Source organism: Pyrgilauda ruficollis, unplaced genomic scaffold (genome assembly GCF_017590135.1).
Source record: "Pyrgilauda ruficollis isolate IOZ18807 unplaced genomic scaffold, ASM1759013v1 scaffold42, whole genome shotgun sequence".
NCBI classification, from domain to species: Eukaryota; Metazoa; Chordata; class Aves; order Passeriformes; family Passeridae; genus Pyrgilauda; species Pyrgilauda ruficollis.
Window position 1 is genome coordinate 5,600,471 of NW_024525712.1, and position 14,031 is coordinate 5,614,501.

General features: G+C 37.2%; 1 protein-coding gene across 1 annotated transcript in view; it reads right to left on the minus strand.

Annotated features, from left to right (window-relative positions):
* TPO (thyroid peroxidase) overlaps positions 1–14,031 on the minus strand; it is a 37,264-nt gene that overhangs the window by 13,993 nt on the left and 9,240 nt on the right. The window contains exons 5-7 of the mRNA XM_041477900.1: positions 10,967–11,096; positions 8,061–8,267; positions 1,982–2,497 (exon numbers count right to left, since the gene is read on the minus strand). Of these exons, the coding sequence (XP_041333834.1) occupies positions 1,982–2,497; positions 8,061–8,267; positions 10,967–11,096 (853 nt within the window). The remainder of the gene's footprint in view (positions 1–1,981; positions 2,498–8,060; positions 8,268–10,966; positions 11,097–14,031) is intronic.

The window sequence follows — 14,031 nt, forward strand, 5'->3', positions numbered from 1 at the left end:
GGATTAAGTGGGAGCTACTGCATTCATTCAGAGATGGTTCTCTGGTACTGTAATAAATCAAAGAGAATTGGATTCAGATTGATCTGCAGAAGTCCTGCTCCATCTGACTAGAGCTAAATAATCCATCTTTCATAATCCAAATGGCACATCAGGGGAAACTGTCTCCAGAAAGAGCAGCATAGGTGTGTGCAAACTTCCTATGCATGAGACAGTAATGTTAAGACTAGCAGTTGCATAATTGAACATTTTTTTCTTCAAATATTAAATGACAGTGAAAAAATGGTTTTTTTTGCACAAAACATGAGGTAAATAAGAATATGTAATTTTAGCACTGTATACTGCAGTACTAATACTTTATAGAGTTAAGCATGTGTCATTCCCATGAAATAGAAAGGATAGTTACTACTCCTTATCAGTGAAACTCTATAATGCAGTCAAAAAACACAAACATCTGTTTTATGCAGGATATCAACAGACAATTGTTATGTTTGCTAACTTTGTCAAGTTTCTATTATCAAGTACTTGCCACTAGAGATATTTATGGTACCAAAAAAACATCCAGGAGGAAAACTAAGGTCTAAATAGATTTTTTTTTCATCTTCTTTATTCTATAAAGAAGAAAAGGTTTTTTATTCAATTCTCTATAATTACACACCCACAGGCAGGATTCATGCTTGAAAGTATTCCTTCCAAAAAAAGAGAATTTTAGATATGTCTAGCAACTGAAACAAAACTTGATAGTGGAAATCTCAAGGTAAATTCAACCAGCGCTGTCATTAGTGTGCAAGTTAACATACCACACTAATAGAGATACTCCAATTATCTGTCCTGAATGAATGTCTAAACCAGTTAGAGATAACGCAAACACATTTCTAATGAGCCACAGGCAAATCTCATTAGTCTGTGATACCAGCAGAGGTAATGAGCAGTGCTGATCCATGCAGTGCATTGCCTTGCATAAAGCTGTTTCTTTCAGGCTGTTATGTTTGTGGATGCAAATGAGAAGGGTATGAATGCACAGAGGCCTGCTTTTGGATTTTCTTCTAACAAGTATTAGCAACAATTCTGACTTGTCAGTGCCATTCATTTAATGAAAATGGTATATTTATGGCAGAGGAGCTGACTTGGTTTAAGCAAACAAAATGCCAAACATTTCAAAAGAACTGACTAAGTACGATTAAGTGCAGTATGTTACTTCTCAGAAGCTTTATGGCTTTGAGTGCAAGTAACAATGCATTAGATAATGTAGGTGGTTCCTTAAAGGAAACATGCTTCGTATTCTATTCCACTGTCTAAAGATTGTGGCAGAAGAAAGGGAAATTGTTTTATCAGAAAAGTGAAGTTTTATTGCATCCTTCCCCAATTTATCTTCAAAAAAGTCTTCTTTGTTACTGAAAAAAAAAATAAATTGTGTGAGTCAGAAAACATGTCTAGTATAAACACCCTTATGGACTTTTCTGTATTTTCCCACTCTTATTTCTCCTGCTATCTCCTGTCAACAGTAGCCCCTGATGTTTTTGCATTACTACTTCATTGAGAACCTCACTGGCATTTTTACAAAGGGGATTTATTATTTATGATATACCTGTGAGAAAGGAAAGATTTTGTACATTATATAAATACAGAGACATATATTACTTTAAAATAATTTCCCCTACCAAAAAAAAAAAGGCATCTGAAAAGGCCTCTTTTATAGACAAAACTGACACTGGAGATGCCTGCAAAAATATGTATCAGAGTAGAAACTGCCATGAAAATCAGAGCACTAAGGTGCCTAGACAAACTAAGCACTGGGACATTGCATTTAGGAATATGGAAAGCAAAACAAATTTTAAGCATGCCGCATTTGAAGCACGGAAATAGTTGGGAAAGAAAAGGTAGCGTGATCTCAAAAGCCCCTCACAGAAGCATGTTTGAAGCTTTGTGAGTTCTGTTGTGAGATATTCACTGCAAAGTGTAGATAAGCAAAGAAGCAGCTAACCTGATGCAGAGCACCAACAATTTTGCGTGTCTCTTGGTAGACGCTCTCCGCACTCCAGTGGCCGTTGATGCGTTTGAGGGCTCGGGCCAGGCGGTTGTGTTCCCTCAGCCACAGCGTGTGCATGGCAGCCAGGGATGTCACCTCGCTGGAGCGGCTGTCCCCAGCCAGAAAACATTCCACCCTCTCACCTCCACTTGCACTTGAGTCCTGTGCACAAGGGGATGGGATCTGGTCTGTAAAAGGCAGGTATTCCCGATGGTTATCATAATACTTTAAGTTTACCCGAAGAAGGCCTTCTGTGCTTGTTAAATTCCTCAGTTTGTTTTCAACAGCAGGAGTACTGCCATAGACTGTAGAGGCATCAAGGAAAGAAGTTAATCCATTGATCTGTTGTCTTGTATTTAGCGCAGATATATTTCCAAAGAGAATAGCATGATCACCAGTGCCGCATGCAGGAGATGAGCGGTAGAAGGGCAGGCAATCCATCCCTGCAGATAATGTATCATTGGTGGTTACCTGCATACAAAATAAGGGTATTTTCTGAGGTGAGGAGAACAGCTGTGGATGCTGAATTGAGTCTTGTCTAAATATTTACCTTCACTCTCTCACTTTTTCATTGCTTAGACCTCATCTACTGGGGTGACACATTCTAAATATGTATAGATTGTTTTTCTTTAGACTGGAGGGAAAAGATGAATCTTTTTTTAAGCAGAGACAAATAAACCCCAAAACATTTACTCTATCAAAAGCTATTGATGTAATACATCTACATCTAAATCAGTCTGACTTTACAATGAAGATTCATCATAAAATGTATCAGAGTGAAGACATGAACATCTGGTCAAATTCTGTTCTACTGAAGAGCAACTGAACCAGCAGGTTTACCTGTGTGCATAAAAACATAATGAGGAGTTTCAGTGTCTGCAGCAGAACTCTGTAAAAGCTTTGGTTCAATACTGAATTCTAATCCAGTTTCCTAACTAAAAAGGACAGACGTAAATATTCATTCTGCTTTCTGCCAGTGCCCCACAAGTCTTCTGCCACATTATTATTTTGCTGCAACAATTGTCTTACAAGTATAGAATTCTGACCATCTTTATAAAAAGCAAAGGCTGCACATAGGCTTGGCTAAATGAAAGATTGCCCAGTCCTTTATTGATTTGAACCCTACGCAGTTGAGACGCTGAGGTCAAATAATGAGGTTCAAAAATCTGACTAAGAGAAAATAAATGTTTTGTACAGACACCTGAGCTAACCCTTATTTGTATTCTATCTGCTTGCTTTTCATTTTTCAGAACTCTTTGGCAGAGGACAGTGAATGCTGCATATGTGATGTAATTTCTTCTTCATTTTTCTAATAATACAGAGATCAGTCTGCAAAGATAAAAGAGTCATTAAATTGGGGTTAACAGTAACAAAGCAACTTTGGAATGAAATTTATTAACTTACCTCACTTATTATACCAAGTAAAATTTTCTTACTACCAAGAGCTCATGTCAGTAGAGATTGATACCAACAAATCATTTACATTAAGAAATGGTTTAATTTTGTTTGGTAAATAAATTCTACCATTATTTCTTCATTGTTTAGGTTTTAGCAAATCAACATAGGTTATGTTTGAAGAAAACAAGTAATTTTTTTTCTCTGATTTTTGAAACTAGTATTTTCTCTGACTTGTGTTTTCTATTTAGCATTCATTATTATGTCTTTTGCTATTAGTGTGGCTTCTTTTTCCCTTTAGCTGGGAATGTAAGCAGGCAGCTCAATTTCATAATACAAATATCTGAACTTGACAGTCACAGCCCTGTATGTGTTTGAGTGTCTCCTGCTTCTAGTCATCAGGAGATGATAGTCCAGGAAGAATTCAGATATCACTGAGAAAAGAATGTAGGAGATGCCTTTATGCTGTTAAACAGCGAGGCTCACAGCAAAACATATGAACACTAAATGAAGTTCATACTGCATAATCATTAGTTAACTGCCTCTGCAATTTCAGTTCAATCCGTTCAGGTCCCTAGTGGAGAAAAGACAGCAGTAATGAACATTAAGGGACTGGCAGAGCTGCATAATGCTGTCCTTTCCCTTTTCATAGGATTAGTAGTTTGCAGCCAGCAGCTGAATGTGTAAAATAGAAGTTCCTTACATTATTATTTAGAGACATTAAAAATAATCTGAGTGAAAAAAGAGACCCTTTTCTGCTGAAATGGGTACTGAGTAACATTTTTTTTTCAAAACATATGACTGAAATTCACGTGATTCTTTTTTTTGGTGTCACATAATTCTAGAGGGGGAAAAAATTGCGACAGAACCCTGATTGGCCACAATAGTTTTCCTGTATAGCTGCATGTTAACTTAAATGGTTATTATATATGCATGGTTATAGTGAACCTGGTAATAGTGAAATTCTTCTATGTGAAGGAAAATGAAAGGTAATAATTGTTTAAGTGTACCACAATCTCTAAACTGTTACTTCGGTTAAAGAAAAGTCTTGCTTATTGGGAATTCATCCTGTGGGAAATGACCTTGCAAATGTTTGGGTTTTTTTGCTGTAGATTTAAAATAAAACCTAGCTTATGGTCTCTGAAAGTTTGAAAAAAAAGGAAAATATTAATGGTTATTTGTGGACATGCAACTTGGAGAAGAGTCTGTGATCCCATCTGACAGCAAGCTGCTGCTTCTGAAACAGAAGAAAAAGGCAGGAACTCACTTTGGTGGTTGTTGAGTGCAGATGACTGATCTCTTTGTAGCTGAGACAGTAACCTGTCATGTTACATGTCACCTTTTCCAAATCACCTCGATTTTCTGTGACTCTGTTTCTTTTACACCTTTTTTTTACTCAGGTAAAACTGTAAGATTTTCTGGATAGCATCATGCTAACAGTATGTGTCATGTCTTTCTCACTGGCAGCAATGTAATTAATACTGAATTAAGTCAGTATCTCTCTTAAGAAAGTCTCTGTAATGCTTCTTTATGTCTCAGCCCTAACCTGAAATAATAATCTGAGGAATGACAAGTTTTCTCCACAACCCTGTTCTGCATGACAGGCTGTTTTAAAAGAACTGTAAACTAAAGCTAGTGGGTTTGGGGGTTTTTTTCCCATTAAGGGACCCTGTAAATATAGAGCAAAAAGAATGTTCAGGCTCTACCAGAAGTTACAGGCTCTATGTGAAAATTGCTGAGAGAAATTCTATAACATTTATTATAAAAATGTCCAGAACAGAAAATCACAATGGTTTCTGGGAACCTATGAATCATTTACCTACATTTCTTATTAATATCAATGCACTATTGCAGCTTTTGATCCTTCATTGAATGCACTGACTGAATATTTTCTAGCCAGGTTCCCCAACCTGTGCAGCCAGGAGCCTCCTCTCCCTGCTGAAACCCCCAGAGAGGATGTGCAGCTGCAGGCACAGTTGTCCTTTCCTGTGGGTGGATTCTCTCTTGGGTGCTGCTTTTGTAGGAACAGCAAGAGTGTAAACTGCAACCTCTATGTCTACATTGTTGTATAATATGCTATTGATTTCACTGCCATTGGAAACCAGCCACAGTTTCTTCATACAAAAAATTAATGTATAAAACTGACTGTGGCAGTTTTGCAAATATTTACTATGTGGAGATTTATTTAGTTAATAATTCTGAAAGAAGAGTAGTTCTAGAGGGTAATAGCATTTTGTTTCAGTGTTCAAAAATTAGCTCCTCTGATCACATGATTTACTGCATTTACTGCAACAGCCCTTTCTTTTTATTTTTTTTTTTTACACAGACTCTGTTCTCTGTCTTTCAGAAAAAACAGTCACAAAATACTGAACTTATATAATAAAAGCAAAAGAACAACCATCTTTGCATCTGTCCATCAAAGCTGTGAATAACAGGTTAATAACAAAATGGAGCTGAAAAATTCATGGGACTGTAACCATGTGAAGGGGTCACAAGCTGGGGAACTTATCTAATACTTTCAGGGTTGTGACAGAATTTCTTTGTATGTCCCCTGCCATGGCCAATTGTGGCTACATCGAAGGTAGCCTTGAGCCATCCTCCTGCTGGGCTACACTGCTGAGTAGGAGGAGTATCCAGTGCTAGATTTAGCTACGTGTTAAATACTCAGTGAGAGATTTAGTACATGTTCACATAACTTGCTTTCAAGAGCATCCTTGAAATATGCTCTCTGAACCTCATCAGAGCTCCAAGACAGAAATCCAAAGTCTGTGCCTTGTTTAGAGCACCGAAGGATGCACTTGCAAGTCTATGCCATGGCAATCTGTGCGCCTTTTATCCCTCTGCACTGAATGCTTCTATCACATGAATAATGTTAGCCTTTGAGTCTTTTTTAAAGATCCCTTATGTTGTCTCCTTTTTTAAGTAGATGGGATTTCGAGACTTGAATTAGTCAGGGTTCAGTAATTCGACCACTGTGGTCCCTGTGATCCTCATTTCATGGGAAACAGTATGAGTCTCCTCTCAATCAAAAAATCCACGTAGTAATAAAAAAATGTGGGGGTTTTGCATGTAAAAATCAATACTAGTCATGCTATTTCAAAGAATTTATTGTAAACACAAATGACTTTTGAAGACTTCTGCAGTTTTATAGCTACAAAAAATGGACTTTTTAAAACAGAGCCAATATACTGTGTTATATGTTTCAAATGGATCGGTCTTCACATCATACAAAGCACTACTGGTCAGGGAGTGGGTGTCCGCCCTAGCCTCTCTTGGTAAGACTTTGGGAATGAGAATATTTCTAAAACTATTATTTAAAAACGTAAACAGAAAAAAAAAAAAAAAAAAAACAACACCCAATTTCTTGCCCCAGATGGAAATTTGAAACACAGCAAACTAGAGATTTTTGTCAGAACTATGGCATACTCTCAGTAATTAGGGCTGTTGTGGCTGATTCAGGTTACTCAGTGCTCTCAGTTGCTCACTATCTGAAAGACTGGGGTTCTTTAAGAAGCCTCTGTTCTTTCTGAATGCTCTCAAGACATATTTGCAAACTTTCAAAATAGTCCCTCTCACCCATATCTCCAGGGTGAAAGGGACTAGGTTTACCAGTGTGTGGTCAAATCGTAGGCATTCATTAATTTCACTTAACCTTCCCTGTATTTTGAATTCTCCCACCATATGGAAGACAAGCCATCACTTAACACAACCTGAATTGGTTCTCTTTACAGTTAGCTAAATATTTAACTCTACATTTAATGAAAGAGGAATGAGGCACTTAAAGCAAAAGGAGACTGTGGAATGTTTATCAACTACAGTTTGCTGAGGCAAAAAAGGTTTTCTATTCTGATAGAAGCCCCACATAGAGAAGCTGGTCAATAATCAAGCTCCAACACTAAGTAAAGCAATTTAGGTTGCTCTGACTTAAACATCACTAAAGGCTGTGGTGAGCATGGGGCTTTCCTGTAGCCTGAGTTGGACAGGCTGTGCTTTGAGAAACAAAAACAGGGTTTTACTTTGCTACTCAATTTTTTTGAGTGAAAGAAGGACTATTCTTTTAAATTAAGTGATCAAAAATTTAGTATCCTAAATTTATACCTATTTATGTTTCTTCTAGCCCTCTAACAAGCTTTGAACTCATGTTTTTCCATCTGCTCAAGCAAAGATGTGATGTATGTAGGTTTCAGCAGCTCCCTGGAGATCATTTTTATACATACATTGAAAAGATAGCTCTCTTTGAAAGTTTGCATTAACTGGAAGTATCTTTGCTTTCAATGAGTAATGTTAAAATTCTTTCATTTTATCTAACTGAAAATGTAAATCACTGCTTTGCTATATTCCCCAATGGAACTCAAAACCTTGAAGCATGAGAACAATAACATTAGGAGAGACTACTAAGGTTTCTCTGCAACATAAACCTTAGGTTAAAAAATGGATGTTTTTATTAAGTGAATTAACTATAGTTTATGATCTCTACAAAAAAAAAAAAAAAAAAAAAAAAAGAGAAAGGTCTGCCTGTTTAATTTAATAGTTGTACTGTTTTTTATTTTTCTATCACTATCTGTTCTAATGTTTCTTGACTTTACTCACCTGTTTAGAGCCTGGAATTTCTCTTGAAGAATTTAACTTAGAATCTTACCTTTATTGGAAAACATGGATTTTGTTTTTCGCAGGTCATCTGGCACTCCATCCCCCTTAGGAAGGTAGTTCTACTTGTGCTCTGGGGTGTGAATGCAATGTCGTGGTCTATGTACTGTCCCCATACCATAATGATATCAGAATACAGGCTGTCTTCAGTAACAGCCTCATTAGGTGCATGAATAATTTTTCTTGTCACTTCACGAACCTGAGAAGAGAACCAGTTTACCTTGAGTGTCAAACAGTTTTTACTTCTCACGAAGTGATAGAACACTGCAAAGTAGGGGGAACAGTAATAAAATCTATCTTCCCCCTCCCCAACTTTATGTTGTAGAGTGTTTCTAATGGTTTGACTAAAACCAAACCAAACAAAAAAAAACCACCACCAACAACAAAAAAACTCCAAAAAACCCCCAAACCCCCAAACACAACAATATAAAATCCAACCTCTACCAGGTTCTTATTTCTGTTCAGGAGCTAGGACCAAGGTGCCACAAGCAGTTTCAAGGATGTTTCAGCTGAGTTTTTCTATCTGCTTGCCAGTGAGCAGTGTATCTTCAATCTGTTCCTTTCCAGAGAATTTTGAAAACCACACATCTATTTTGGACTGTCTAGAAGTTTTCTTTGTATTTGTTCTGTTTTCCCTCCTTAAACAAAAGGATTTGCTGGGAAATCTCAAATCACTGTTGATACTCAGAAAGTCTGAGCAGCTCCGAATGTGAATGAAGGAGCTTATGCAGCCCAGGACATGAGGTAGGTTGCAAACACATGGTAGCTGAAAGTTCAACTTCCTTTTCCCAGGCAAGGAGAAGCCAAAAAAATATTTCTGATGCAGTTCTGTGCAAGATGCACAGAGATACAGATGCTCTGAGGAGGAGCACATAGAGACATCTATGCTACATATTAATAACCAAGCAAAACCATAAGGGCAAAATCAGCACTCTGTTTGTGGAGATGTTAAGGGTATCATTGCTCAAAGATTCCTCCCTCATGCTGCAAAATATTCCCTGGCAAGTAGCAGCTGCCTTGGAAGTCAAGCAACTGAAAGGGCAGCACATAAAATCGACTCACAGAGCCTGTAATAAATATAAGGGCTATATAATGAATGTATAAGGCAGGTTCAGTTAAATAGAATTGGTAAGGACAACAGGCAACATGGGGCTTGTTAGGAACATCAGGATTTGTACTGAAATAGTTGAGAGCAAGCTACCTACAGCTCATCAGGAATCCAAATCTTTAGATCAGCATTTTAATAGCTTTGGTGGCCACAAACACTTTCTTGAAGGTAGTAAAATTTTCTTATCACCCTTCTGCTTTATAGTAATCCTCACACTTATCTATTACTTTCACAATATTTTCATGTTACTTTTGAAAGAATATAGTTAGATAGCTAAAAAGACAAAAAAGAACAATTATGTAAATGAGAAAAAAAACATTTATGACATTAGTTTTACCCTATCTTACTCCAAAACAAAGCAGGGAACCTTGCTGATGGTCAGACATTTATGATCAGATTCGGTACAGTTATATAATCTTTTTTAAGAGTGTTTTGCTTTACAAGCATGTACCTTAATGAATCTAGAAAAAGGCAGCTTGTACTATCTACTGGAAATTTGCCTGTGTAAATGTCAGGTTTTCATCTCTGAGTGCTAAATTGTGCAACTTAGAGACAATGTTATTTAATTAATAACATGAGTTGCTGGTGACATTAACACTAAATTCTCCTGATTATCCTTATTAAACATACAATGGTTAAAATAACAAGACTTTGAGTCCATTAAAAGTCAGGTTTCAAAGCAGTGATGACAAATCACAAATTGTAAATCCAACCCAAATCATTGTGCACTGCATTGGGGAATTTTCCTCCCAGTCCTCTGTTCAAATGTTCTTTTTTCAAATTTCCCTTTCTGGCAAGTCTGCTATTTTTTAAGTATATGAGGTGCTAAAATCCATAAATATTGCAATACTTTTTAAGATCAGTAAGTTAGACTAGCTAACTAATGAAGTCATGGTTTGACAGCAATACTTGTTCAGTTAAGGCTTGCTAGCCTATGAGGAATGGCATACATGCACACACCTACACACATGCTAGCACATTTACATGCCTTTTACCTGTTTAGTTAACATCCAGCCTTCTTTTCCCCCTTCTTCCCTGAATAAAGGTGCCATTATTAAAACAAAAAATCATTAAATCTCTGGAAAATCTAGGCTAGAAGGAAACTCTGGAGACCACAACGTGCAGCTTTAAATTGAAAGCAGGGATTAGGTTATTAAGAGCCCCATGAAGACAGATCTTGGGTATTTCCCATGAGGGATATGCCAGAAGTTCTCTAGGCTGGAATCCATATTCCAGCAAAACCCTTTGCCAACATTTATTGTGCTCACAACAAATTTAATTTCTTGTTTCAAGACAAAATTTTCTCAGGAGTAACTTGTGACCATTGCCTCTTGCCATGGCAGCATGCATCCTTGTAGGCCTCCCTCGTATCTGCAATTTCATCATGGAGAGGTCAGAATTAGGTCCACTGTGCACCTTTTCTGTACCTGAGCAATCATCACCCTGTGTCTGCTGGCTGCCTGGTGCCTGCCAGGCCAGGCATTTGGCTGGCTCCGGTCCAGCCTCTCTCCCCTGCAGCACTTTTTGGAGTACTGGGCTTCCCCTCAGGAACGTCAGTGCCCCCTGCACTGCTCCATGGGCTTACCCCAGCCAGGGGCAGGAAACCTCTCACCACGTGGCTGAACTTATGCTTTAGCACAGCCCCTGACTTCTTAACTGAGCTCCACAGATACTTTTGCAGTATTTTACACAGATACTTCCTCTACTGATGCAAATGGAGGTCTGTGGTGGCAGGTGAGATAATCGCCCAGTGTAAGTGTTTCAGGTGATCTGGAGGTACACTTCCTAACCGAGGGTAGCTGGAATCCATTGTATTGGATGCTGGGATCCCATCCTCGAGGCTGGCTGAGGCCATCTTCATAGGCTGCTGGAAGCCATCTAGCCAAAGCTGTGTTGGATGCTCCCCATCTAGGATGTTCCCTATGAGAAGAAAAACAATATTAGAAATCCCTCAAAAGCAACAGCAGCAGCAGAACCTCTGAATATATTCTGAATCTTTATATATATATGTATGTATGTATATATACCATTTATATTATATTTATATAATAAATCTGAATAAAATACCTGACCATAAAAATGGTCATTATTCATAGAAATGGTTTTATTCATAAAATATGAAAAATCTATGGTATTATTAATAAAATAATATGAAATAATCATCAGCCGCATAGCAAAATGCCATTATAATAAGATGCTTTTGTAGCAATCTTTGAAACTGTGTAAACTACTTTTCTTCACGTATGCCAATATTAATTTTACTCAAAATGAAAATAATGAAAATTTAAATTGTAATGAATTATTACTATTTTACTCATGTTTGTAATCTAAGTTGGTAAATTTTTGACATTTTTTAAATATTTGCTGTGAAGGTGAGTTTCTGATAGTGTCCTCATTCCCCATAAAGTCAGATACACTCTCAAGAGCCTTTGCTAGCATCTTTAAAAAGATGTTTGTTTAGAGCAACAGAGAGGAAATAAAAACTTAGGAAAATGTGAAGAAACCCTTCAGTGTGAAGGTGAAGAAAACTTAAATGAAAATTGTGCACAAGTCATAGAGAAGAAATAATTTAGCAAGACCAAAGGAGCCAGGGCTGAGGAGATGGGAGCTGAATCCAGTGGCAATGCTGCCTCTGGTTGAAGCTATACCAGTTTCTTGGGTCCACCTTTGGGAGGGCCTGTGCACAAGCCCAGGCACTGAACTATGCTGCCAGGCTGTCAGCACTAACTGCAGTGTATTTTTTCCTCACAACAACTTGCTTTTCTCTGAATGTCACCTGCCTGAGCACATCTTGGCACCATTGCATCCCAGTTTGCCATCCCACAGCCAGCCTACCTGGAAGGGGGAAGGGGAGTAAAAAAGTGTAGTTAAACATGTAAAAGTAAGAGGGTGTCAGGAATCAGGTCATATTTAATTTGAGGGTCAGCAAATGATTCTTGGTGATTTCTATCCATTAGTATAGTCAGTGAGTTTTGGGTTTGACCCAATTAATTTTCCCTCTATCATGAATATTAGAAATTTTAGGATTTGGTTTTGTTGGTTGTTTTTCACTTGTCCTGTTCGATATATTTCATAACTCTTAAATACATAACAACACTAAAAAGAAGAAATTTTTTTTTTGCAATGTATTCAGTTGACTAAACTTGTAAAGTAAGCCATAAAGAACCAGAAATGTTTCTGGAATGTTGGTAGAAATACATAGTGTTAAAGCATACATTTACATGTCTATCAGGATACTAAACAATTACATTAATATTTCATTGATCTCTAGCACACTGAAGAGACTCAATTTGCCAGCTATATGGTGCTGTAATGCACTTAATTATCAACAATAATTCACACTTGAAGGTTGAAGTATGCTTTAATAAAGCATTCAAATTAGTTACAGTTGATTTGCCTTTATTGAAATTGCATAAAATACTGCACATAGTGTAGTGCTATTTCACTCAATTAAAAATAATGAAATGTTAATGTAACTGCTTAACCAGTGATTTGTCTCCTGATTGCTTTTGTGTTTTAGCAGATCACTGGAATGCTACTTTAGTAAAACCCCTCTCACATGCCTTTTTATTATTGCATTAAACATGTTAATGTCTTGGAATCTTGCTTGAGTTAAAAAGGCAGCTGAAATAATGAGATTTTGCTACCATACAGCTTTATAAAGTAGTCAAATTTGATTACTATATATTCAGTTTATGGAAAGTGGGAGTTTTCATTTACTTGTGAAATACTGGAATTGTATTGGATTGATTGGATTTTGTTTTGGCTGCCTGAGAAGCAACCAGAAATCTTAAGCTGCCATTTACTGTCCAGATTTTTATCTTTTGAATCTTATTTGAATGTTCTGCCTAGTTTCAAGTAGATGGAAGGAATGCCATATGGCAACTTAATAATTGGAGTTTGTGATGTTTTATGTTGTGCTGAGCTATCATGCGTGTAACTTCTGGAAACATGGGACACTTCTGGAAAATAAGCCTGCTGCTAGTCATACACTTAGCTTGCATTGAGGTGAAGCAGCTAATCTAAAGGAAACATCTCATCTCATCTCATCTCATCTCATGTCAATTCCTTCTTCTGGAAGTCAATGGACTCAGTCAGGATTGCCCGTTCTTTCCACTAGGTGAGCCACACACACTCCTAACTCTGCTGGTACTGGACCTCCAGACTGAGCTTCAGGTCCTTACCTGAGAGAATGGTTAATGACACAGCAATGAAATGCTGCAGATAAAATTCCTCCCAGATAAAATTTGCCCCAAATATTAGGTGTACAAAAGTAAGGTAGTCATGGAACAACTTGTCCATCAAGCCAGAAGGACAGACAGTTCCTGTAATTCCATCCTGTCATTCCATTCTATTTCTCACTACCAGGAGCAGCCAAAGATGCAGCCTTGCAGTAGACACATAACTACCTCTGAAAGCTAAGATTAGGTGAAGGTAATTGCACTGTGAGAGTCCCTTCCTTTAGTAATTCCTGTAATTCCTTCACCCTTGAATTCTTCTCATTGTACAAGACATTAAAAAATACGCAAATCAATGCTATCTAGTTGGGATTAAAAAATGGGAAAAAAAACTCTATGGATTTTCCTTCTGTTCCTTATTCTTAATTTTAAAATAATGCAATTTTATTTTGCTTGTTTAGGCAGAAAGGAAACTAAAATCTCTTAATATCTCTTACCAGAAAAAGTGAATAATAACTCTGATGGGAATGTCTGATATTATGTTGATATTCTCCATAAAAGCTCCTCTTTATGCTATTCTACTACACCTCTGTTCTAGGAAGTGCAAACTAAAACAAATCAATCTCAGTGCTAAGGAAAAAATCCTTGGCAATTGATCTGATTTTTCCCAAAAGTGC